General features: G+C 37.2%; 2 protein-coding genes across 13 annotated transcripts; one reads left to right on the top strand and one right to left on the bottom strand.

Annotated features, from left to right (window-relative positions):
- The first annotated feature begins 135 nt into the window (after window positions 1-135).
- On the top strand, window positions 136-21,464 carry LOC149410824 (uncharacterized). 11 transcript variants are annotated; one of them, XM_089648219.1, is made up of 4 exons: window positions 136-267; window positions 7,761-8,974; window positions 12,783-12,875; window positions 21,330-21,464. In XM_089648219.1, the coding sequence occupies exons 1-3, from the start codon at window positions 263-265 to the stop codon at window positions 12,872-12,874; spliced, it is 1,311 nt and encodes a 436-aa protein (XP_089504345.1). In that variant the 5' UTR covers window positions 136-262; the 3' UTR covers window position 12,875; window positions 21,330-21,464. The 11 variants fall into 11 exon arrangements, with proteins under 11 accessions (XP_089504345.1, XP_089504340.1, XP_089504343.1 ...); XM_089648214.1 differs by having other exon boundaries at window positions 7,761-9,042; XM_089648217.1 differs by having other exon boundaries at window positions 21,326-21,462.
- On the bottom strand, window positions 15,367-27,509 carry LOC149410823 (ras-related protein Rab-5A-like). Of its 2 annotated transcripts, none has more exons than XM_089648222.1 (4): window positions 27,268-27,509; window positions 21,883-22,010; window positions 20,249-20,391; window positions 15,367-15,697 (listed from the first exon to the last, which is right to left on the bottom strand). In XM_089648222.1, the coding sequence occupies exons 1-4, from the start codon at window positions 27,308-27,310 to the stop codon at window positions 15,445-15,447; spliced, it is 567 nt and encodes a 188-aa protein (XP_089504348.1). In that variant the 5' UTR covers window positions 27,311-27,509; the 3' UTR covers window positions 15,367-15,444. The 2 variants fall into 2 exon arrangements, with proteins under 2 accessions (XP_089504348.1, XP_089504350.1); XM_089648224.1 differs by lacking the exon at window positions 15,367-15,697 and adding an exon at window positions 18,746-19,454.

Raw genomic sequence — 27,509 nt, 5'->3', positions numbered from 1 at the left:
TTTTATTATTTATTCCAAGCAGTACATCACACTACTGCAGTATTGTTGCATAATAATTATAGTACCTACGTTAAAATAAATCAATACTTGCAACATTCGTTTTGTCAAAATGACAAGAGCCTTAAATTTTAAATTCTGGCAATAACCAATTTCATGTTGTTTAAAGATGGAGTCTTACTTGTCTCTCCAGTGTTTTTATTAAAAATAATCAATTGTTCTTCTCTAACTTAATTATTTCACGGCAGAAGTGCTTCGGTTACAGATGAGGTATTTTTTTTATATTAATCGATACCACCTCTGGATATTGAATTAAATATTCTAATTTTCATTCGTAATTTTACTGACTTTTCCGTGTTTGGTTCGAGCCAATAAAAAAATATCAATAATATTGTTATGAATCATTGTTGTTTATCTGTATTTCGTAGCGCATTGTATTGTTTAGTTTTAATTTACCAGATTAAATGAGTTTTCAATGAAACTGCGTATCTGCTTGACAGTTGTGCAATGTCACATTGCACTGGCGTAGGTAATTTGCGAAACGTCGAATATAAATCAATTTTCGCAGTGACTAACCAACTTGCCTCACTTCTTCTTTCCGTATGGGTAGGCAGAGCAGACGCCGCAAATTTCCAACTATGTCCTGTCATAAATACCTTCCATCAATCACATTCAAATAACATCTATTTTCACTACTATTATTGTATACTACCACGACAAAGTGTTGATTTCGTGGGGGAGGGGAGATTACCGCAAAATTATTATTTATTTATTAATGCATTATAAAGTATTTATTATACATAATATTAACTGCCTTAGTAACAATCCTGGTAATCTTGTCGAATTCGGCTGGATGCAAAGGCTCTTTAAAAAAACAACACTTGATTTCAACTTAAATATCTAATGCAGACAACTATTTAAGTCGGGGGTTTAAGTAAACACGCACAAAATAGGTTTTTATGGTTTAGTTTGGGTTATTTTAATAATTGTTGCGTATTTCCTAACCTTCAAACCTTTGATTGAGAAAAAAATGGAACTTGAATGCATCTTTTATCATCTCCCACCACATAAATAGTTATTTCTTATAGTAATTAAGTTTTTATTTTATTTTTTTTTATAGTGAATACCTCACAAGAGTCCCAACTGCTCCCGTCTGGAGCCAGTGAGACTATGGCATCCCCAATTGGGGGATGTTGTGAGGCTGAAGGTAAGTGGGGAAGGGAAAGAGGAAGGTGGGGAAGTACCTGGCTATTCAGATCTAGTCACTAAACACGGCTAAAGCCATTTGGAGCAACGTTTCAATTCTGAATGGTGGTCTTACACCAGGGCGATACTGGTAGTATCTTCCACTCTGGAACGTGCCGCAAATATACTATATATTATTTTAATTAATTAATTGTGAAATAACACAAATTAATCAAATAAAATTTATTTGCGCACTCCGGGTTCGAACCCGCGACCTTCGGAATGGCAGTCCAATGCGTTACCACTGGACTATGCCGGCCGTCAAGTTGAAACTAAGTGCTGTTTATAATTTTTTTTGCGTATTAAGAGTGCAGAGGAATTCAACAATATTAATACAAGGGTTCCCTAAATATAATATAACTAACCATCACGCCGTTTCTCCGCAGAGATAGGCAGAGAGGACGGACCGCCAAACAACTCGGTCTTGGCACACACTCCTTGCCTCATTCACATTCATACATTGTCTCATATATACTCTTCTATTATTCTGACTCTTGACATAACCCGACTCAAGTATCTGATTCACTTGGTCGTGCCATGTTTTCCTCGGGCGTCCGCGGCGACCTCTGCTACCATTCACATTTTCATAATATATTCTCCTTACACTCCTTTCTTTGCTCATTCGCTCTACATGCCCAAACCATCTAAGCGTCTCTCTCTTGATCTTACTCATTACGCTTACATCAGCCTTGCACTCTTTGCGGATCTCCACATTTCTCACACGATCATACGTGGTTTTACCACACATACGCTTAAGGTATCTCATTTCTGCAGCATTCAGTCTACTTTCATATTTTTATCTCATCCATGCTGATTTCGGTAACATTCACTCCATCATCATTCATTTCTGATTCGCTGCTGGAATCACTGTCACTCAGGTCGCTTTCGAAGACTTCATCCATCTCTCTTTTATTTCTTCCTCACTCGTCAACATTTTTCCATCTTTATAATATTACGTGAGATATTAGGTGACACGTTGACGCACGGTATTGATTTTTTTTGTGGTCAAGGGGCAAGATTCTACATGGTTATTTATAATTTCGAAAATAAATTTGATGTCATTATTGTCACAACGTTCATTTAGAGTCTCTAATTTGAAATATTACGAGATGTGGAGAGATGGGAAGGCTGATAGAGAAATTGAAAGAAGGGTAAATGCAGGTAACTCCATTAATGGAGGACTGAACGTGGTTGGCGCTAACAAAGAACTGTCAAAAGAAGCAAAGCTAGCTGTCCACAATGGAGTGATGGTACCTACCCTGCTCGGCAGTGAGGCATGGAACTGGCAGAGGAAGGACGAAAGTAGACTGAATGCCGTAGAAGTGAGATCCCTCAGGCTTATGTGTGGTAAAACCATGTACGATCATGTGAGGGATGTGGAGATCCGAAAAAAATGCAAGACTGATGTAAGGGTAATGAGTAAGATTAAGAAAGGAACGCTCAGATGGTTTGGGCATGTAGAGCGAATGAACGTAGAAAGGAGTGTAAGGAGAATACGAGTATATGATGCAAATATGAATGATACAAGAAGGCGGGGACACCTGAGGAAGACATGGCACGATCAAGTGAATCAAATAAAATAAATATTTTTCTCGTTGAATAATTCAGAGAAGCAAATTAACTCTTTGCACGCGGCCGTATCAACTGTTGTTACGGCAAAAAGTCTATACTCACGCGGCTGTATCAACAGTTGATACGGAAACTTTGACGGCCGATATTCCAGCGCTCTTTTGTCATAAATGAATTTCTTGCTCACTTGGACATTCGTAGAACTATCACGATGCTGACATCTACAAGAATTTCTCAAAAATAAAATTGTATTTCATAAAAAAAGATCGATAATCAAGTGCGCCTCTTCGCGCCTTTTAGTCCTTTAGTTTACATTTTTGTCAACGGATGGCGTTAGTACTAGTATGTCATTCACAACTATTCATAACTAAAAATGATAAGTGATCATGGTGTCCCACTTGTGTATATCAACGCAGTGGCCTAAGTACACACACGCCGAGTGAATGGCGGGACCACATTCAAAAGATACGGTACGTCTTTGTATGAAATTTTATGTTTTTGTTTTTATTAACATCTAAGGGTGTTGACACACGAGGATTTGTTTTCATATTGTGGAGAATAATCTGTTCTGTCTATATAGTCCAATAAATCATGCCAGAATGCTATAATTTGACATTTAATTGTGTGCATAGGTATTTGAAAATATGTACCGCGTACGGGTTTAGATAAAACGGAGCAAATTAACGCGTTCAAAAGGTTAAATAATCTTACTACAACAATGATTCAGGATTCGATAGATGGGTTCTCGTCTATCTTCTTCTTATTTCTTATTCTTCTATATAAATAAAAATGTTCGTTTGTTAAAAATCTTAAATGTCCGAAAGTTCTTCACCTATTGTTTTGAAATTTTGACAAAACTTTGCATTAGAATACGCGTGTGTTTTTATATATCTGTATTATATAGATGCTACCTGTGACAGGTAAAAACATGCTTTTTTTAATAAACAGTTCCATCTGTTGGACGTAAAAGCAATACGCGCTATTGTTCTGAGCAACAGCAATGCGTGGTGGGGTACAGCTAGTTATGAAAGAAAACTATTTGAATTGTGCCCATTGACTCCGCCTTTGAAGTCATTAAATGTGATGATTGTAACGACCGTGCGATTGACCGTGGTATGAAAGAGACTGGATGAAAGAGCGAGATAGAAAGGAAAGTAAAAGAGTATACCGATTGTATACTCTTTTACTATGCGGGAACATGAGACATCCACACTTCTGCAGTTGTAGTTTTGATTTAGACTATCGATACCTACGACCGCACAGCTGTGTCTGTGCCAGCCGCGCCGCTAGGCAGTTGGCTGCGAACCGTCGTTAGATGTGGACCTTTCGCACGTTTCTTTAGCATCTGCTGATGGTTTTTTCATGTTTTCAGCAATTAAATGACAATTATTATCACTTTTGATATAAAATATAATAAACATAATCGATTAGCTATGAATATTCATATTTTTCCGATATTAAATCGCTTATTTTGAGATGTGTATTGACTACACAGCACCGTAACGCGTGTATTTTTTTAGCACAGTAAGGGAAAGGTTAAACACATATGTTATGATCTCTTGTAGATTTGATGTAAAATCATTACACTGTGATTTTAACACAATTCAATTTATAATTGTTTTATGAACATGATTTTAAAAACACTAAAAAAATTGTTCATTTGAATGCATTTGTTAAGAAAAGTTCTTACATAAATATAGACAGTGAGTTTATCAACTAAAGGTAGCTTCATTGATGCTTAAAATGTCTATATCCTAATTGATTCTGTTCAACAGCAAGATTGCTCTCCCCACCGGCATGACCTGCAGGCAAGTTAGTCCTGAAGGCCGGGAGAACAGTCCATACTGTCGGTGACGGAGATAACCATCGAGAACATAGAAATGAATACTCTCCATAATCACCGAGTTTTTAAACCATCCACGAATCATTCTGAAGAAATGTTTGGCAAAGTGTTCATTTCTTCTATCCTGTAGATGGTTCGTTCCGAGCATTCCCAAAAAAAAGTCAGTAGGATAGAGCCAAGGGTAGTCATACTTCCTCATGTAGAGAAATCTCAGAAATTAATGAATTAATTGTAGTGTTGTGCTGATGGGTGTGTCTGTAATAAGTTAGTTGCGAGACTTCGGAATCGCCTTCAAGGTAAAAGGCGAACCGAAAGGTGCCTTCAGTACGGAGCTCTGCCAGGGCGTCGCGCTGGGCAGACCTAAACTACCCGCTCCTCGAGCTAGACGTAGCTTCTCTGTGATTGTATCTACAGTCGTAATAAAGTTCCACTGTTCTGTAAGAACCAACGTGTTTAATGGGAGAATTCCCATCTTCCAAGAGCATCTTAGACTGGAGAGAAGGGCCCAGTATAAGTGATAAATATTACGGTATCTTTGGACTATATTACATTAATCAATAATAGCAATTCATAGTGAAGCAAAATGAAGGAGGAACTGAGAAATGGCATTGTAATATCTGACGATCTCTGTGGTCGAGGGATACTTGCGGCACGTTCCAGAGTGGAACATTTTCTACTCTCATTATCGCCCTGGTGTAAGACAACCGTTAAGAATTGAAACATTACTTAAAATGACTTTTGGTTTGGTGACCAGATTTGAATAGCCAGGTACTCCCCACCATCCTCTTCCTCATCTCCTTCCCCTCCACACTTACTTCTAGCATACCCCAATTGCCAGAGTTTCATTGGCTCCAGATGGTTGGGAGCAGTTGAGACACTTAAAACTATGAACAATATGTTGTCACAAGAGATAATAGTGATATCTACCTATATGTATTATTATTCTGAACCAGTGTTTTGAATTAATCCTAATTGAGGTCATTTTCAGTAATAAAGGCATAATTTTGTATTGCCTATCAGTGCACAAGCTACTTGCGCCACATATGCACAAATGTAATTATGAATTATGATTGTGCAATTAGTGAAATATAACAATGAAATGAGGTCATTGAAATGTAATGTTTCAGCCATATTTGATTTATTTTTTGTGAATGTTTGATTGCATTTTATTATACTGGTTTTCGGAATGTAATAATCCATGTTTGGGTATTTTTATGATAGGTGAAATTAAGTTTAAAATTGGTTTCGTTATAGTTATTGCAATAAAATAACTGTTTGGTTGATTTGTTTATATGCAGTTTAATCTCAATCGATTCTGCGAATAATCGTTTTCTCGCATTTATCGTTTATTTCTTCCAGTCCTGAATTAATTTAATACAAAACTCGCAAAAATAGATTGCATCGTTCGTTCCTTTATGTATCGTTTTACCGCGTTGGTCATTTAAATCATGCAGTTTTTGTACTAAATATTTGCTCGACCGATCGTTTATCAAAATGTGAACATACAAAACCACATTTCGTAGCTAGGTACTTGGTTTCAATTAACGGTACTCGTGAACAACAAGCGGAACATTAGAAATATTTGACATTAGTCATTATGCTTTTGTCATCATGTCTTTGAGGCGTTAGACACGGCGGTGCGCACGTGCAATCTTTTTACTGTGCGGAAAACTACGACAAAAAAACATTGAAAGACACGTTGATAAAGACGAGTCCTGCCATGGTGGTAGAGGGTCGCAAGAAAGGATCTCTCTTGTTTTGCAACAACAGTGATGGAACTACACGAGTCCCTGTGTTCAATGTGTTTTAAGAATATGTGAAAACTTTACCCTTAAAATATTACGCTAACAAACAGGCATGGACGACTAAGAACATTTTATTATTGTTTTCAAGGGACCTTGTCGCAGCAGTGAGCATAAAACAATGAAATATTTTATTTATCGTTGAAGCAGAAGATAATAAAAAGATAACGGTCACAACTAGGAATCGAACCCAGGATTTATTGTCTTACCGGAACAGGCGTCTTAAACCACTCGACAATTGGGACCTATTATTAAGCGTCATGCTTTTTGATTTCATATTTCAAATTCAGAATTAACAATATCATCTTGCAACAAATTTTTCCAATATCTGCCTTTTTAAATGGAAACAAAGTTTCTAATGAAATTGGTTTGTTATCTAGATAGTGTCTCAGATAAACATCCGATTTTTATTTAAATGGAAATAAATATTAAAATATTTTACTATCTATAGATAAATGTGTGATTTTCTATATTACCGCATCCATTGTTTTCCCTTGAAAAACGACAGATAGCGGTTTCACTGTAATCATAAATAAGTGAATGATGCAGGTTGTAGGTAAATTTAGTTTATAAATATCTCTGCTATTTTTGTTCAATTAATTTTGTGCTCACATATATACATATATAAATATATGAATAATAGAATAAAATATGAACAAAATATTATAAATAAATATATAGAATATTTTGTGTATTGCACCAGGCTGTACCAACATAATTTAAAACATTGAAACAAAATACCACCGTCTTGTAACTTTATATTATAAATCAAAACCGATATAAAATTTTCTTATTCTCAGCACAGGAAATCCCAGTAAGGAAGATAAAACAATTAAAAATTCTATTAACTTCAAAGCATGAGGACTGTTGAGACCTTTGACCTCCCCACTCATCGCCTTGCACCGCAGTGGGAAAGACGGTTTCATTGGTCTGTCACTCCTGGACACACTGATCCACAGATTCTTACCCACCCATCACACATTTTTCCTTCCCAGACTTCAGCATCCCCAAAGATGATATAGACCCCGAGGGAAATTATTTTACCGAGGGCCTCTGTTAAGCTAAGGAAAAAATAATAAATATGTAATTAGTTTTAAGTAAAAATTATCGGGCAAATGTCGCAATCGCATTTAAAAATATATCGATAACTCGATGACAATATGACCAGATACCGGAAAATACTGAGCGTTTTATTTCGGTCATAACCCATTTTCTTGTGTGTAGCCAGTACTATACAAACTGCTAAATATTCGTAAATAATAATAGATAAAATTATTTATTTTAACCTTCTTTTATTGTTCCAGTGATAATCCACAAGCCGAGGACGAACAAATCAGTCCTTCTGTATCTGATGAGAAGATGGATACGGCGTCCGAATCCTTCCCCTCGAGCCAAAACACCCCTTCAGACCTGGAGGACAAGGCACTCAGTCCCCCGTACCCTGCGCCCGCTGACATCGATCCCCTCGCCAGCCGGTACAATGAGTTGGATAGCTACGCGGGATCCGATAACGCGTTTGTCGTCAATCCTGGAGTTTTGAGATTGGCTCATCCACCAGAATACTTGAACGATAATGATTCCTACAGAAACTCTGATATTTACGATGTAGATAACGTCACAAACGATACCGTCAGCCCTTACGAAGATTCGTCTAGCATTCCTTCCTTGAAAGGCAGCGTAGACTTAGACCCCAAAGACAATGCTAATAACGTGAAATGCGAAGTAACCAACGATTTGACCGCCCTCAAAAGTGATAATGTTCCTTTGCGTTTAGGTAATCCTAGACTAGCGAGCACGTTAACATTGACGGATGATCATCCGTTAATGGGTTTGTCTAGTCCTGAAAGCCCTCCGTCCGCAGGAAATTATCCTGATTTGATTTTACCGTCTCGGCGACAAAACAACAAGGACGAATCGTTAAGAAACAACGGCTCGACACAAACAAACGAACAGGGAAATTTAAATTTGAATTCAGATTATTCTGGAATGTTGAGCCTGTCCAGCACAGAAGACGAGAGTTTCAACAAGAGTTTGATGAACGGAGATTTATATTCGGACGGTTTTTCACTCCAGGACGGGCCTCAACGAAACACGTCTAAAAACAACTTATATTTTTCTGAAAATTTCAATAATTCCGATGGTCATAAAAGTGTGGAGGGTAGCGTCAGCTCTGACGATCCAAGAACCAACAATTACACAACGTGCGATGGTAAATTGTCCGTCGGTAAAAGCGCAAACAAAATGTCTGTACAGCCTGACATATTAGATTCTAGGAAGAGAAATACAAACGTCTCGGCGAATTCTGAAATCAAATACCACGTTCCGATTGACAGCTCAATGCCCGATATTGCCGGGAGAAAAAAAGTGAAGCCGGATATAAAGGTACCGAAGCTTAAAAGTAACAATTTGGCCAAGATGAATTCGGAGTACTTGCCACACCAGGTCCTGGGTAGGATCATAATTCCGGACAGATCGGCAGCCAGCAGACTGGGAGGTGGAGTGGATGCTAAGGTTGCTGGTTTGGACTATGCTCCGTGTGTTGGTGTTGTTGGTGGCCATCTTTCAGTGCATGATTATGTCAGCCAGGTGATGGTCTTTTTGCATTTTATTTTTTATTTATTTCTAATAACCTTCATGGCAGAGCAGCAGGCACGTTTCTTACATCTTTTCTTGGGGCAAAAACAGTTATGCAGTCTCTTTGAACTGCACTCTCCTGTAGACCAGTAACATTCACCGCCAGTTATGGATTTTTTTACATACAGTCAATCCCACATATAAGGTGGTAAAGTGCATAAGAAATTTTGTTTTTTCTGTCTTAAAGACCAAATAGTAAAAAATCCCACAGAAGTTTCCTTGGAGAAATCTCAGTTTCACTGTATGTATTTCAGAGATGTGCTTTATTTCAAATAAATCCATTTCAAATGGAAATGCAAAATGCAAAATGGGTATTTTCCATTTTGCATTTTAACCTTTTGAACGCGTTAATTTTCTCCGTTTTATCTATACCCGTATGCGGTACATATTTTCAAATACCTATGCACGCAATTAAATGTCAAATTATAGCATTCTGGCATTATTTATTGGACTATATAGACAGAACAGATTATTCTCCACAATATGAAAACAAATCCTCGTGTGTCAACACTCTTAGATGTTTATAAAAACAAAAACATAAAATTTCATACAAAGACGTACCGTATCTTTTGAATGTGGTCCCGCCATTCACTCGCCGTGTGTGTAATTAGGCCACTGCGTTGATAGACATAAGTGGGACACCATGATCACTTATCATTTTTAGTTCTGAAAACTTTTTCTCAAACTCTTTTCTAAACTCAACACTTAAAAATAACACATAAATTTTATATCACTTAATAAATATTGTTTTTTAAGCACTTTAGAGGAATCTCTGTCTGTCACATTTTTTTGGAACTATGGTAAACTTTAAAACAGGGTTCGATACATAAAGACACACCACATTCTTTACATACGTATCTCGTTAACTGCATTTTTTTATTTTTCAATCGGCATACACGACATCGTCTACGCGGTTTTTTTATTTTGCCAGTTGATGGAATCAATTCGGCCATATGCTTAGCGGCATATTTAGGCAAAACCCGAAACGGGTTGAGGTGGGCTGATGTATTAGGCTCTGGTATTTGAGAAATCTCTTGTTTATATTTCTCAACTAGTTGCATAATAACCGCCATTGTTGAATTTTCTTTAAGTTGTACAGAAACGCCGGATTGAAAATCATCAAATTCGTGTACTATTGGAATATGAGGTCCAGACACCCAGGAGTGTAGCACTTCTTCACTTACAGACTCATTCGCTTGAGTTTCTGTATCTGAAAGTTCCGAAGGTTCAAATTCATCTTCGGACATTTCATAATCAGAATCCAAAACGTTCAATATATTTTCAATTTCATCATCTTCCAAACTATGGGCCATTTTTTATCCGAAAAATCAAATGAATTAAAAAAACTAAAAACTTGTGAACGTTTCCTAATAAATTTTGAAATAGTATATAAAACACAAAAATAACACGCACTTTAGTAATATATAACTAATATATATATATAACAAAATATATTTAAATTAATAAAGTATATAGTAAAGTCAATAACTCAGTTTTGTAACACAGTAAAATGTTAAAAAATACGCGCAATCGGCACAATATGGTCACTCGTGGATACAGTAAAATTGAATTTGCTAGACGAAACACAAGAAATCAAAAAAAAAATTGATTTCTGAAGTGAACAAATTAATTTGAATTTTTCGTAATAATTCAATATTACAGCAGAACACAGAATGTTATCGGCGCAGATTCCACAAATCAACTCGGCGCGCGCAAGCGCAGATAACATACTAGTACTAACGCCATCCGGTGACAAAATTGTGAACTAAAGCACTCAAAGGCGCGAAGAGGCGCACTTGATTATGGATCTTTTTTTATGAAATACAATTTTATTTTTGAGAAATACTTGTAGATGTCAGCATCGTGATAGTTCTACGAATGTCCAAGCGAGCAAGAAATACATTTATGACGAAAGAGCGCTGGAATATCGGCCGTCAAAGTTTCCGTATCAACTGTTGATACGGCCGCGTGTGAGTATAGACTTTTTGCCGTAACAACAGTTGATACGGCCGCGTGCAAAAGATTAAAGGCTTTTCTAAAAACCATTTCGCATTTTAAATGCTTTTTGCAACATTCTTCCTACTATCTCCACTCATCTTTTTTTCATAAACCCCAAATATCAGTCGGTCCTCAACCTCGCTATGAGAGATAATTTCCATTTGTCAAGTTGCTCCCTGGTAGGAGCCCTGGCAATGAGTGAAACCATTACAAAAAATACTGATTCAAATACTGAACATGGGGCCATGACGCTGTAATATTAAATGTTAGATATAGTTTCTATGTTTTTACGTTGGCAACATTAGTCCCGCGCAATTTTTTTGTGGTTTCATAATCTGTAGTCGTGGTGTTTTTGGATTTACCATCATGTATAATGTTTGTTCTACATTGATGTCCATTATTAAATGACAAAATTGTTTAAAAATTCTATAATTATTTTAATGGTTTGACCTGAGAAACCATTTTGCATTTTCAATGCATTTTGAAAATAGGTATTTTGCATTTTGCATTTGAAATGCTTTTCTAAAAACCATTTTGCATTTTGCATTTTCAAATGGAAAAGTTTTGATCCATTTCCATTTTGCATTTCAAATGGTTTTGTGTACCCATTTTGCACATCTCTGATGTATTTAGTATACATAGCAAATTGGTTATTATTTGTTTCTGTGCTCCATTTCAGAATGGCAGATATTTTAATGTTGCCCTGTTGAGGGAACAAGAAATCAGGATTCAATCGCTTGCTTGAAACGGTTTTTTCTGTGTTTAGTGTATTGACACATCTTAATGCTTAAGGTTAAACGTGATGCTCGTTATAAGCCCGTACAAATTATTTGTTTGCGCCCTTGCATATGTGTTGCGAAGGTTGAAGATGTGTTCGGTGTTGAAAGTAAACCATGTAACATTTTATAACAGATTTATTCCAGCAAGGATTACTTAAGTAATCGCGGCGTGAAAAGAGTAAGTTATTTTGATTAGCGCGTTAAAACGTAGCGCGTAGTATACTGACAAAGTACCTTCCCGTTACCGCTTATGTAAGGTGCCAATACGATTCAAGTTGCACCTAAGAACGTTCCCGAACTTTCTAGTTGCTATGACTACAAACATTGCCACCCGTAACGCTGAGCAACGGCCGAAATTTTCAGTATGTTCTATGACAGCCTAGGTACCATAACGCTTGGCAGTGTGTACTAAGTAGTTCTTGACACCGTCCGACTCAGGTAGTGGCGTACCACTACATATGCAATATGAATAAAGAGTTTTGTCCGTAAAAAAACTCAATTTCTTCAAGAAAGGCATACAAATACAATATTGTATCGGTGATTCAATCCAATATTGTATTTGTATGCCTCTCTTGAAAGAATTGAGTTTTCATACGGACAAAACTGTTAATTCATATTGCGTATGCAGCACGCAAACAAAAAAATTGTCTTAATATTGCAAAGCATAACTTGCGAAAAGCGTAATTTAATGAAATAATTAAATAAACGCCATATGTGAACATGCAGATTATAATGAACGTCGCGTTTAACCTTAAGCTAAATCTTCCTTTCAGCTTTAAGAATGCTTGTAGCCAGTATTATAAAATCATCACCATTTTTACCAGAATTTTTTAACAAAATCATTTTCAAATAATAATGTTAATGCACGCTAACATTTTAACATGTTAGTTTATTAAAGTAAATATGTTTTATCAGGTTTCCGACGTCCCCAGTTCCCCTTCGGAACTCCGAACTTCCCTCAACTACGACCTGCCAGTAGAGAGTCCCTCGCATTTCTCCGCCTCTGACGTAAGTTAATTATAATTCAATGACTTATGTTATTATTATTATTATTATTATTATGTAATGAGCAGGCAGCATTCTGCTGATGCGCTCATATCTGATTTCACAACAAGTTTGACAGTAATTGAGATGTTTTAATTTTGAATTAAGTCCTTTCTTCTCTCCAAATGTGAATCCAATAGAGCTTTGAATTGATTTATATTTGTTGCATCGATGACATGTTGTGGGAGTTTGTTCCAAGCATCCACTACTCTATTTGCAAGGAAGTGTTTTCTAGGATTAGATGCAAAAGGCGTTTTGGTAATTTTTTTTGAGTGTCCACAGAGATTTATATTTTTATTAGTAGTGAAGATTTCTTGGATGCTAGGGCAACTGTAATGTCCAGATAAAATTTTGAAAGTCTCTATCAAGTCACCCCTTTCTCTTCTTTCTTGTAAGGTTGGTAATCTTAGTTCCTCGAGTCTATCTTCGTATCGTAGATCTTTCAGAGCTCTTGGTATTTTAGTGAAACGTCTCTGTACTCTCTCTAACAGATTTATATCCTTTGCGAAGTAAGGACTCCATATTTGGAAAGCATATTCCAGGAGAGGTCGCACATATGTTTTATATATTTTTAACATCATGTCCGGGGTTAGGTCAAGGAAGGTTTTCCTGATTAGATATGTTAGTGAATTTGCTCTTTTCACAATTCCAGCGATGTATGGTTCCCATTTCAAGTCCTGTGATATGGTAACTCCTAAGTCTTGTTGTAATGTCACTGCTTTTAGAGGTGTTCCATTAAGTTTGTAGGCAAGTGTAGGGTTAGTTTTTCCAACATGTAGGACAGTGCATTTTTCGACATTGAGTTTTAGAAGCCAATCATTTGTCCATTGATATATTTCGTTCAAATCCTTTTGCAGTTGGTTGTGATGTGTGTGTGTGGGTTGGCAAAGAATTTGGTATCATCTGCAAAGCAGCTGGAGTCTGATTTTATTATAGTATGCAGGTCCGTGATGTACAAAATAAACAGAACTGGACCGAGAACTGATCCTTGAGGGACACCACTGGTCACATTTCGCTCAGATGACAGTTGGTTGCCAATTCGAACTTGTAATTTTCTCTCAGTGAGGAAGGATTTGATCCATTCGAGAAGTCGTCCTCTTATGCCTAGGAATTTAAGTTTGGCCAACAGTCTATTGGTTGGAACAGTATCGAAGGCTTTCTCTAAGTTGAGATAAATTACGTCAGTGGGAATCCGTTTGTCCCACTCGTTTGTCCAGTAATCTATGTTAAGAATGAGATTGGTAATCGTGGATCTTTTTGGCACAAATCCATGTTGTTTGTTTGAGATTATGTCAAGTTTGATCAGGAATGAGCGTATCTCGTCCACTATTATTCTTTCCATGGTTTTGCAGATAATACTAGTCAAGCTTATAGGTCTGTAATTTGCTGGTTTGAGTTTATCACCTTTTTTGTAGATGGGTGTAATTATTGCTCTCTTCCAATCTTTTCCCATCTTCCCATCTAAAAAGGATTGTTGCATAACCAGAGCTATGGGATGACTGAGAGTTGCTGCACACTTTTTGAGAACAATAGCAGGAATATTATCAGGGCCAGTAGCGCTATCTTCTCGCAACCCCTTCAAAATATTCTCAACTGCTGATGGAGTGAATTCTATTTCGCATAGTGAACTATCTACATACACATCTTGACTAATAGTTGGTATACTGGTGTCTGGTTCATTGACATAGGTTTTTTCAAATTGTGTTGCAAGGATGTTCGCTATGTCTATCTCGCTGTTAACTGTTTCGTTAGATAAGTTATATAGTATGGTTGGAGTAGACACTTTCGAGGCAATCTGTTTCCTTATATAACTGTAAAATGGTTTCTGTCCGCTGTCAATCAATTTTTGCTCAAAGTTTTTTCTGGTATTTCTTAGTTGCGACAAAATAAATCCTGGTCTAACATAGCTTAAGCCTGGTTTAACCTATGTTAATTCTGGTCTAACATTACTTAAGCCTGGTCTAACATAAGTTAATTCTGGTCTAACATAGCTTAAGCTTGGTTTAACCTAAGTTAAGACGAACTAAGTCGAGACCAGTCGGTAGCTGAGTTGACATCGTGTTTGGATCCCACCCAGGCGTAGTGTGTTCAATTCCTCGGCTGGCTAAGTCCTTCATCACAACACAAGCAACATTTTCCGCTTACTGTGGTGGTAGTAGGAGATTTTCAGATATTGTCAGGTTATTCGTACCCTGGGAATGTTTGTCTTTCTTTAAAAAAATTATTCCTGGTCTAACAATACTTAGGCCTGGTCTAACATAAGATAATTCTGGTCTAACATAGCTTATGCCTGGTTTAATGTATGTAAACCTGGTCTAACATAACTTAAGTCTGGTGTAACATAAGTTAATCCTGGTCTAATATAACTTAAGTCTGGTCTAATTTAAGTTAAGCCAGATCTATTATATAAACCTGGTCTAACATAATTTAACATACTCTATTATGCTAAAATAAAATCGCTATCCGCGTCTGTATGTTTGTGAGCTTAGTTCTTCCAAACTACGCAATGGATTTTGATAGAGTTTTTCCTAGTTTATATGTACATATAATACATGCGAATTATATTTATAGAAAGTAGAGAAAAGTCGAGCAACACCGGATCCATGTCAGCTAGTTTAAAATAAATTAAAAATAACAATACTTGATCTTGTAATGCTGAGGCCTCGTAATACTGCGCCCCGATGGAGTGTGCATACTGCTGGCCCTCGATGGCTGACACCTGCCGATCATCTTCCAAGTCCACTTTGTTACCCACCACCGAGAGCACCAGGGGGTCTCGCACATTACTGCAAATAATAAATAATTGTTAATGAAGTATATTTATGCTAAAATACAAACGTTTGCGACATCGCGATGGAGACATTTTGAAAATTATACTTAGAGTCCCCATCAGAACACCTACATATTATGTTTCTAATTCTCTGAATGTAATGTCTCTGAAACAATTATATTCAAAAGATATTTTAATTTATGCAATTAAAACCAGGATAACTTTGCACCGACAAACTCTAGTAGATTTGATCTAGTTGATATGTTGTTGAGAGAACAATCCAGAATTGTCTCATTAATAATAAACAGGTTGACCTACTTAGGTACTTGCAGAACGAATCGTAAACAACGCGACCTACCTACGACAATACGTCGCAAATCGATCTGGCACATCACGCCAAATCGCTAGAAGGTTCTAGCCTATCGCCTATGCGTAATTGCAGCGCCACCGAAAGTTCCCGAAAGGCCCAGACTGAGCGAGTGGCTCCGATTTATTTGCGAATTCACCTACCTACTGTTGCCGTCGGCTGTACAGTATAAATAAGCCCGACGCAGCGAGCAGTCAGTCAGTCATCAATCTGCCGTCAACAATTTACAAGTCTTGCGAGTGATAACCCGCGCACCTTATTTGCGCGAAGGACAATATTCCCGGCTCCGCCCGGTTTCAACTATGGACTCCATTGGGACATCATCCTAGCGCCTTGGCCACCGTCCCTGGCCAGCGCTACAACGGATAACAACGCCCTCGTTCCAGCGCATCTGACCAGCGCTTTATCCACGCACCATGACCACCACGAGGACACGCAGCATCCTCACTGGTCTACGCAGCTCCCGCTCAACTGCCTACAAGGTCCACCGCTCCTTCGGCCTTTCCGTCAGCACTGGAGTACCTGATCCCCAAGATCGCCAGTGCCTGACCGTCAACGAGTCCGGTCACCAGCGCCCGGCGTCGACTCACTGACCCGCGCTTGACCAGCCATCACAGCCTGCATCCGGAGGATACAACATCAGTCCTACGTCAACTCTCATCACGGCTACCTGACTCATAAATAAACACTGTGATCTTCACGACACGTCTTTCATTTCGTGCCTCTCACCAGATCCCCAAAGATTCATAAGCTCCTCATTACAACATACATTTCACCAACCTACAACTAAAATGACTTTTGGGCACAGACATAGGAATTAATAGACGAGAAGATAATGGCGAGGGGTAAAATGAACTGTTGAAGAACGAAGGGAGTAAGGCTGACTGTGATTCGTCAATAAATCAATCTGACAGTAAATAGGCATCTCGCATTATAATATCACCATTTACTTCTTAAAAGTAAATTCTGCTTTTGAATGAATAGACATTTTTACATGGGAGCGCAAATTACTCGCCACGTTATGAACAAATTTGCGAAGTCCAAATTCGGCAAAAAAATTCGGTTCTATTTTCAGAGTCGAATATTTCGTTTAAGTATTTAGTTAAGACACTTTTATAAATGTTCATAATTTACTTCCCAGCAACCAACCAGCTTTGTGTTTCGCGTCCAGACGTTTCTCGATGTGATAGTATATGTTTCTAAAACTGATCTATATTATACGATGTGAATATGCTTAAAATAAAGTAAAATAATGCTTATATATGGAATGTAATACGACAATTGGGTTTATTCTCTTTTTCAAATCTATTTTTATAAGTTTTCATAGTACAAGTCAACATTTTGCCGTGTTATTTCGTAAAATGAACCGATGATGCCTCGACCATAGTTCGCACAAGAATGATGACGTCACGTTTTCAAATTTCACTTGAGGCCATACGCGAGCACAGCCGGCTCCAATGGAACCGGTATGGGGAGTGGGGATAATACGCTTTTAATCACTTAGGGCAGGTCTACTAATATTCATATGTCTATGCTTTTGGGCAAAGAAATTTGCAATATTCCCTATAAAACTATTTAATATCCTCCCCCATGCAATAAAAACTATTAAATAAATAACCGACTTCAAAAGAAGTATTAAGATATGGATTATGAAGATAAGATTAAGGAGAAGTATTAAGGAAGAATATAGATACAATGTTGCAACCTAACAAAGATTAACGTTATGTTATGTTTTTCTTCTGTATGTTTTTCCACTATATATTTTTCTTGTATAATGTTATGTTTTTATTCTATTATTTCGCTTTATAATTAACCTCTTGTATGTTTTGAACTTTACAAAAATTATTTTTTAAACCTGACCAAATTTACAATTTATAATTTACACAAATTACCATGTACAATGTGACCTTAGAAAGGGGTACCCCAGTAAGGTCAATTTTTTTTTAACAAATGTAAAAACGTATTAAAATAAATTTAAAAAAAAAACTGTTGCGTGCGGCAGTTGGCGCATTACACATCTATCCCACAGCCGTTGTGCCCTCAGGTGGGGCCTTAAAGAGTCGGCTCGGTGTGGATGCAATGCGGTACTGACCACCGAACATGTCGTCAATGAATGTCCGCACCAACCATTCCCTACAGGCATTGAGGAGGTCCACAGGACGACGCCTTAGGCCCTAGACTGGCTGCAGACCTAGAAGCCCCCTCTGACTCATCACCATACATAAGAAGAAGAAGTAGATAATAATTAAATTTTAATAACAGTTTTAACACTTTTTTTGTGGTACGAGAATAAAACACGGTGTAACGTTTTACGAGAATACAATGTTTGACGGCCTTCATGGTGGAGGGGCAAGGTTTTCGATTAACAAGCCAGAGATCGCGGTTTCAAATCACGGCATGCGCAAGTAAATTTTATTTGATTAATATATGTTTTTCACAATTTACTCATATAAATAATGTATAGTATATTTGCGGCACGCTCCAGGGTGGTAGATACTCTCAGTATCGCCCTGGTGAAAGACCACTATTTAGAATCGAAACGTTGCTTGAAATGGCTTTGGCTGTGTTTGGTGACAAGATCTGAATAATCGGATACTTCCCCACCATCCTCTTTCCCTCCTCACTATCTTCAGCCTCAGGGATGCCACAGTCTCACTGGCTCCATACGGTTGCGAGCAGTTGGGACTCTTTGGCGGTTTCACATAATATATGTGTACCTATATATATTTATTTTTTCTAAATAATAACAAAACCAAACGACCTATGGCAGCTGTGTTTCTAGGAAAAGTGATAAGCAAAAATAATAATCTGTAAATCAAGGTGAAAGTCTGTTGTTCAAGAAATGTGTTGTTGTGTATTACTGTAATTGCTTTCGTAATTGTAAAACAAGCCATAAATATGATTGAAACATGTTTCCTTTGCTGCAGCCATTACGTTGTTAAATCATCAACAGCATTGAAGATATAAAAAAAATGAAGTCATCAACATATTTTTTTATTTATTTTTCATCGACTCCACACAGGAGAACCTGAGGAAAATAATTTACTTTGGGACCTATGCCATCGTTGAGGACGCTTTTTAAAAAACAAAACAATTTTTTTTATATGAATACCGCACATGAGTTCCAACTGCTCCCAACCGTCTGGAGCCAGTGAGACTATGGCATCCCAATTGGGATATGTTGTGAGGCTGAAGGTTGTGGGGAGTACCTGGCTATTCAGATCTGATTACCAAACACGGCTATGTGAAGGGACTTTTAAGTAAAGGAAGGAGTAGTGAGTATGGGGAGGATGGGTGAGTATCCAGGAGTGACGTATGAATCCAACTACTGCGGTGCAAGGAGTCTGGCTGGAGAGGTCAAAGCGTCTCCCTCAACCATTCTCTCCCGATCCGGCATGCCATGCATCTGCAACCAACATTAGAACAAACCTCATCGCATGAACTCGGGCACCCCTGCTAAGTCACCAAACGTAGCGAACCTGGGTGACCTACAGCAGAGGTGTTGATTATCCAATTAATGGTTCCCGGGGCGGCGGTACCAATACCCGCCTCCCAAATTGAAAATTGTTTTCTTAATAATTTATTTAAATAATCAAATATCTTTCAATTTGTAAAATATTGATCTAAGCTTCTTTATAAAAATTATGTTTCTGGTTAACTAGGCGGATTGTAATTTATAATAAAGCTATGTATAAATTTGATAAGAAATAGGCACAGCTGTGTCCATAAATGTGGGGTCTGACATGTAACATTTGGTTGTAATGTAACGCATTACAACTCGAACATTACAAGAGTTAGCACAGTGAACCGAATGCTCGCCACAGGCGCCACTTGCTCCACTATGTTGTCAGTTTTTCACAAAACCCTTTGATTATTACAAAACAAGTCACTAACGGTAATAAGAGCAACGGCACGGCGAAAACAAAAATCATAGAAACATTTGAAATAACACTCAAATGAGTTTTCGGCTGTGGCAATAAACTGCTCAAATATAACTCAAGCTCACCTCAATTGTTACATTACGAGTAAGTCACCGCTTTTACATGCCAAATACTTGAGTAGGGTCATGCCAAGAGTTGGAAGAGCCAGAGATTATGTATGATGTAATGAATGAAAGTGGATGAAGCAAGAATTTTGTGCTAGGACAGAGGTTGTTGACGTTCCGTCCTAGAATAATAGTGAGTTTGCAGGTTAGTTTACCTTTGTAATTCTTTGACCCAGTTTTTAATGGACTGGAAGCTCTGCAAATTGGTAATGTCGAATACGAGCAGAGCGGCATTAGCGTTCCTGTAGTACATGGGAGCCATGGAGCGGAACCTCTCCTGGCCGGCCGTGTCCCAAACCTGGAAGAAAAAATAGCTACGCATTACAAACCTGGAAGCAGAAAAAGCTTGGTATTGCAAAACAAGCCTGGAGTTAAAAATAGCAAGGTATTGCAAATCTGGAAACAGAAATAGCAAAGTATTTCAACGGAGCCTGTATTAGCAGTATGGTAACCAAGCATTGAATAAAGAATTACATCAATGTAACAAAGGCAAGAAACTTGGCGAACAAGACCAAACTGTTCCACCAAGTATTAACAGTTGAAAAAATAAAATTAGTTCTGGTCGAATTAGTTAACCTTTCCTCATCTGTGGTGTGTATTTACTACATATTGCTTCTAATAACTTTAATAACTCTATAAATATAATAAATTCTGGGTTCAGATTTAAGGTATTCCTCCGTTATACATTTATGCACTGAATTAAAAAATAATATATTAAATAGTTTTCAAATTCAGAGTTTTTTAACTATACCATAATGAACTATATAATAATATAATAATAACTGAACCATAGTCGAAGTTAGCCATCTTGTCAAAGTAAGGCTTGCTCAGGGGCTTATAACTCCGATCAAAAATTGGACCCGTAGAAAAGACACGGTAATCTCCATGGCTTGTGACGTCATATTGTTGCCTAACTATATCCACCAATGAAAAAAAACCCTTGACAGCTGAGTACTGGCTATGGCTGTTTGATATTTTGATCTCGAACTACGCCGTTGTCATGTTTTGGCAGATTTTAATACATTGTTTATCCAATATTAGCGAGGCTCTCATTTCTCAATCGGAAACAAAAGGCCGAGTGGTTAGTTTTGAAATTACGCGTTGCCAACGCTTAATTTTGTAACCAAAAAACAGATGAGAATCTCTCTTTGTTTTGTTTTGTTCCTAATTTTCTAATTTGTAATAGCCTTAATTTAACTTCACCACAGAAATGAATCAATTTTCTTTTTCAGACAGTATCCGTGTTCCTGCCAGGAGTGAGTGTATAGTGAGGCCGTACTGGATCGTGATTATATCATGCTAGGTGGAATTCCATCGTTCTACCTTATTCATTAATGATTTTACCCGTATCTATAACTTATTGACTTGCTGAAATAAAAATGCTTAACATGTAACTGAGTTTATCATTTTCCTGTCATGAGGTAATATTTCGACAGTTTTATTTTGAAAATATTTTAGGCTAATAAGTAGGATCCGAATGAGAATTGTACTATCTATGGTCATGCCTTTTTTGAGTTTCCTCTTTCCTCGTCGATAGTGTGTGACGTAGTATTGTCGCACACATAAAATTTGTCTAAATATTAGCATATCTATGGTTAAATAGAGGAACAGTTTGTTTCATACAAAAAGCCCGAAGATGATGATCTAGTGAGTGGTTTATTTATGGACTTGCTTGAATAATAAAGTGGATGCAGCAGATCTTCGCAAACGGAAACGGAACTTAAAACAAATTTACAGACAGATTAAATGCCAAAACGGTTGAGTTAAAACAGGAAACAAAAACATATACCTGTAATTTAACTCTTGTATCTCCCACGTTGACTTTGCAGGTGAAGAAGGAAGCTCCTATTGTGGGAGATATGTGAGTTGAGAACATCCTACCCACATAACGAACTACCATGCTGGTTTTTCCAACTCCTGAAATTTAAACAATTCATTATTATTAGCAGTTGTGTGCAATGCTCGTTGGCCAAGGGTGGACCGTAGCATAGCTCTTTAAGTATTGATTTTCATTATTCATAATGCCATAATGTATGAAGGATAGGGCCCTAAAGGCAGATTTTTTTCGAAAAAGGATAAAGTTACCAAATTCCGTCACACGCCTAACAGACTTCGGCCGGGAAAGGTAGTTCTACCTGTTCGGTCGATTGATGCTTAATGGTGGAAATGGTAGTTCTACCTTTTGACCCGGCCTTATTTCAATGGCAGAAAAGACGGAATTATTCAATGTTTTAATATGTATATCATATACCAATCTCTTTATAAAGGTCCCAACTATATGTACATAATTATCGAATCGTAATGCAAGTCTGTTTTTTATATTTATTTTCGTGCCATTGTTTACATCGGTATTTCAACAAAAGGATAGTACATTATTTGTTATCGAAATAATTCAATTCCTGGAATGAGGGTTTTTATGACCATGAAACCCGATTCGAATCTCTTTCTTTGTTCCGCACCCACTCAACTCCTATGTGCAAGTGAGCGAGAGATGTCGGGCGTATTTAAAGAAAGCAAGTATGAGCAAATACCGATAGGCAGACTGTAATAAACAGATTACAAGGTTAATTGAAATGCATTTCAAATAATATTCGATTTTCGTTTTGTACTTTTCTAGCTTGGGTATGCTACGTAGTTACAACGTAGAAATTTTTATTAAAATATTTGAATTATTTTCGAAGATATAGCGATTTAAAACAAATTAAAGAAATTTGCGCAGCACCTTTATTTTCGCCTGGAGGAGTCAGGGTGGCGCCAGTGCAAAAAATACCCGTCCGAAATGTGTTAATACGCAATTTAAAAAACAAAAAAAACTTCGATACAAATTAATTACTACAAGAAACAAATATTTATGTCGGAGGAGATGGCAAAAGATGCATTAGAGTTCCATTTTTTCTAATTCAAAATTTACAGATCGACGGCCAAGTTTTATCTTGTTTGTAAAACCTGAGTTAAGTTTGAAAAGTAAGAAAATACGCATAAATTATTTAAATAACCCAAACTAAGAACCTAATAACCTATTTTGTGCATGTTTAAACATCTCCCACGACTTAAATAGTTGTTCTAAGTAGTAATTAAGTTGAAATCAAGTATTATTTTATAAATTTTGCATATTAAGCGTGAGGCGGAATTCAACAACATTATGAATAAAACAATTGCCGACTAGGAACAAAAGACAAAATGTAACTTTCTTCTGCAATACATACACAACCAACTATCAGACACACTCACTAACCAATAGGATGCATAATCTGGGCAACAAGTTTGGGGGTACTATTGATATATTTACTGACTCCATTTATAGAATTAAGTGTGACCTTTTCACATTGTTGAATCCTACAAATTATAGTAGCGTTGGAAATGTAGTTTTAGCGATTTGTCTTGTATGTAGTATTGTTATAGTTTCTATATTATTTGATGTTACTGTTACATGTTTTACTATTATTGTTTCATATTTAGTTAATCAGTTTACGTAATATGCTTTAAAAAATTTTTTGTATTATTTTCGATAGCTCATTAGGTATATTGTGTTCTAAAAATCCATGTAAAAGCCCGGCTGGGCGTAAAACCAAATAAAATTAAAAAAATTATATCCCAAGCAAAAACAATTTCTTATAGTAGAACGATCATGATATTTTTTACTCTGGAGGCCGATAATAATAAATAATTTCCCTCAGGGCCTATGTCAACTTTGAGGATGCTGTGTGCAGGGTCTTTTTTAGGAGAGGAAGGGGTGAAGATGGGTCTTGAAGAGATCCATGTTGTAAGAGGGAGGAAACACAGAGGCTGGCAAATCGTTCCACAGCCGAGCTGTTAAACTCAAGAATGAGTTGTATAAATGACCCATTCTCATGAGACCAATGTCAATCGTGTTTCCCGACTAGTCTCTCGGAGCACCTTTCATTGAAATACCGGTAGAACAGGGACAGCATTCCCACCTGACGCCAGTGCTCTAAAAATAGCATTCCATTTGTTAAAATGGGGGAATCTATCAAGAGGAAAGCCCATTTATGCTCAGAATCAAGAGATTTTCAATTATTATAGTATTTTGGGGCTTCAAACCAGAGGTGGCTGCCAAATTCAACAGTGGGGCACATTTTGTACAGGGTTAGCAGTTGTGTACTATTAATACAAGAATTATTTAAAAAAAAAAACAGAATTTTCAGGAATAAATAAAATAAAGTTCCTTCAGAAATCTGGTCACAAAGAAAAGCACAGCTTTTATGGGCTGCATGCCATTCCTTATTAGATTAGTAGGTATTATACAACATTATATGTATAGATAATAATTAACAATTAAAAATTGACCGGTCAGTGGTTGAGTGGGCATAGCGCTTGGGTCTCACCCGAGCGTCGCGTGTTCGATTCCTCGGCTGGCTAAGTCCTCCATCACAACACAAGCAACATTTTCGGCTTTCTGTGGTGGTAGTAGGAGATTTTCAAACATTGTTGGGTTATTCGTAACCCGGGAATGTTTGTATTTCTTTTAAAAAAAAAAAAAAAAAAATTTAGTAACTCCAAAAGTTCTTCTGGGAAATCAATGGTGCATGACGCAAATCAACTCTAACCTTACTTCCAACCTTCCTCTACTCATCTCTTTATCCCCCTCCCATCCCCCACTCCATTCAGCCACACAACATACCGCCATAGGAAATAGTCTCACTGCCTCCAAAGGGTTGGGGCTCTTGTGCGGTGTTCTCATTAAAAAAATTAATTATAATAACCGTATGAAGAAAATGTTTACATAGTTTTAAATGCACATATAGTGTCTTATCATTTTACTCATAAAGTTAATTATAAATAAGATTAATCATATAGTTACAAATAAACAACATAATTTTCTAACTAGCAAAAAGATAATGGTCACATGACCATTTACTATTGTAGTTATTATTTATGCTCCATTTACAAGCGCATTGTATTGTTTATTTTGTTTCATCAATAGTTATTGATGGCTAAAATATGTACATTTAATAATTTATTATATTATTAACTAGCTGACGTGTACCCGGCGTTGGTCGGCTTTTCTATACTTTCTATAAACATAAAATTCATGTATTGTATATAAAAACCTTCCGGAAGAAGTTCTCTAGATGATAGTGAATACCCTATCAAAATCCGTTGCGTAATTTAGAAGAAATAAGCGCTCAGACAGATGCGGATAGCTACGTGCTTTTCTCTACTTTCTATAAATATAATATGCATGTTTTTTATATATAAACCTTCCGGAAGAAATTCTCTTAATGATAGTGAAAAGCTTATCAAAATCTGTTGCGTGGTTTAGAAGAACTAAGCACACAAACACACAGACACAGATAGTGACATTGTTTTATAGTATTTAGAGATAATTACTAAAAAATATAATCTTGTAAATATTATCTGTTTTATCTGGATAAAAAATTAACACGATTTACTACTCATTCATAATTATAAATTTTTTAAAGTGTTTTATTGATAGTAAAACAATTGACAGATAAATAATTATGTACGCAAGTACATTCTTGATTTGAGATCATTAGAAATTATACTTTATCAACACCCTTTGCACCAAGTGTAAAGCACAAATTTATCAATGCATAAACTTAAATATTGAATTACATTCTAATTAGGAAGGCAGGTTTGGGTACCACCGCCCTGGGAACCATTTATTGGCTAACCAACACCTCTGCCATAGGTCCCCCCAAGTGGTTCGCTATATTTGGTGATTTAGCAGGGATGCCCGGGTTCATCGGGTGAGGTGCTTTCAGGATGTGCCTGCCCACCACCTGCGTAGCGTGCCAGATCGGGAGAGGCTGGTTGGGGGAGACCCTTTTACCTGTCCAGCTGGTCTCTCACCCCGTCACTCATGGAGTACACTGATTCCTACCCACATAACTTTTTCCTTTGTCAATGTCCATTTCCCCCACAAGGGGGTGGATAAACCTCGTCCCCTCATACGGCCAACAGACAGACCCCGGAAACAGGATATCCACAAACCTACCGCGCCTCCCCCAAGGACAGTAGCAGGTTTGAGGGATGGTCAGTCGACCTTAGGGGATCTTCCTCCCCGCCTCCGACGACTCGACGCATCTCTCCCTAGGGTCTTCGGGTATCCACTCCCCCTGCTCCCAGTTACACTTTCTTCAGGGCACCACCGAGAAATCGGCTAAGGGGAGCGGTCCCCTGACTTCGTAACCGATCAACCCAATCACCAACTGACTCGCCTCGGGACCGCCGAGAAGAATGTGGATTATTCCTCTCCGGACCAGCACCAGATGTCTTTTGTTTATACTTTTATTTTTTCTAAATTACTATGCACATACTATGTAGACAAACAGTCTACACCAGTGTTTTTATTTTTATTTATTTTTTTCTCCCCTTCTACACATAGAAACAGAGGTAAGTACTTTACTAACAAACTAACATTGTACACAGTAAGCACTCGCAGACTGCTTCCCTAACAACGTATGCGGGGACATTCGAGGTTTAGCTTCGTTCTTATTAAATGTAGAGTCGTTATTAACAAAAAATTAGCGTCCTTGCAAGAGCCCTGAAGGGGTAACCATAAGTTACCTATACCGGGGCGGGTAAGTGGTGGGATCCTCGAATACCTTTTTCCTTCCCAGAACTTCATCTGCTTTCCTTAAAAAGAACCTCCACACAGCATCCCCAAAGATGATATGGGCCCTTAGGGAAATTATACTTCTAAGTATTCACATGCAGATATTCCCGAAACAGATCACAACATTCCTAAATTGTGGTATTTACATTAAATTAAGAGTAAATAAAACTAGGTAAACAAAGTCCATAAAGGCCTTGTTCTTTTTGTCCTCTGGCAAAAGTAAATGATGTGTGTTCTAATATTAATTGAATCATTTGACTAATCACTTGAAAAGAAAATATTTCTGCATTTATTTTACAAAAATGTTAGCATTTGATGAATGCACGGGAAAACGATTAGCGCAAAAATGCATTCTAATTAAACTGCTAGATCATTGAGGCGTCTATTCAAAAGATATTAAAACGATATAGGTAGAATCTATTTTAGTTTACTGACACCAATATTACGAAAACGTCGAAACAAATCGACTAATCAAATTAAGTACTCGAAACTAATGTTAAATAGTCATTATAATCGTAGTATTAGAAGTGTCATATTACTTTTGATTTGGTGCAACTGAAAACGAAAACTAACCTTGCGACCCAAGAACGACAATTTTTCCTTCCAAAATCTTCATTGCCGCTTTTTGTAAACATAAATTGATTCAGTAGCAATGTGCTGAATTAATTTATTCCAGAAATGGGGACGTCGTAACGATGATACTAAACACTCAGACGGATCGCGAGATAAATCACACAACGACGTAATGTCAAATGTCAAAATACTTGTTTACGTTTTTATCAAAATACGAAAAATACTAACTACGAACTGAATAT

The sequence above is a fragment of the Hesperophylax consimilis genome, chromosome 27 (genome assembly GCF_061612785.1).
Source record: "Hesperophylax consimilis isolate HC1 chromosome 27, BYU_Hcon_1.0, whole genome shotgun sequence".
NCBI classification, from domain to species: Eukaryota; Metazoa; Arthropoda; class Insecta; order Trichoptera; family Limnephilidae; genus Hesperophylax; species Hesperophylax consimilis.
This window is presented reverse-complemented; position numbering and strand designations above follow the sequence as displayed.

Excerpts from the sequence above, each read along its gene's own strand:
- LOC149410824 (XM_089648209.1), top strand. Across the intron at positions 9,043-12,782 it reads TGCATGATTATGTCAGCCAG|GTTTCCGACGTCCCCAGTTC; the intron begins GTGATGGTCTTT and ends ATGTTTTATCAG. Across the intron at positions 12,876-16,003 it reads CGCATTTCTCCGCCTCTGAC|GTACTTGCAGAACGAATCGT; the intron begins GTAAGTTAATTA and ends TGACCTACTTAG.
- LOC149410823 (XM_089648222.1), bottom strand. The coding sequence starts at position 27,310 with ATGAAGATTTTGGAAGGAAAAATTGTCGTTCTTGGGTCGCAAG. Across the intron at positions 22,011-27,267 it reads TGTCGTTCTTGGGTCGCAAG|GAGTTGGAAAAACCAGCATG; the intron begins GTTAGTTTTCGT and ends TTTAAATTTCAG. Across the intron at positions 15,698-20,248 it reads TGGGTCAAAGAATTACAAAG|TAATGTGCGAGACCCCCTGG; the intron begins GTAAACTAACCT and ends TATTATTTGCAG.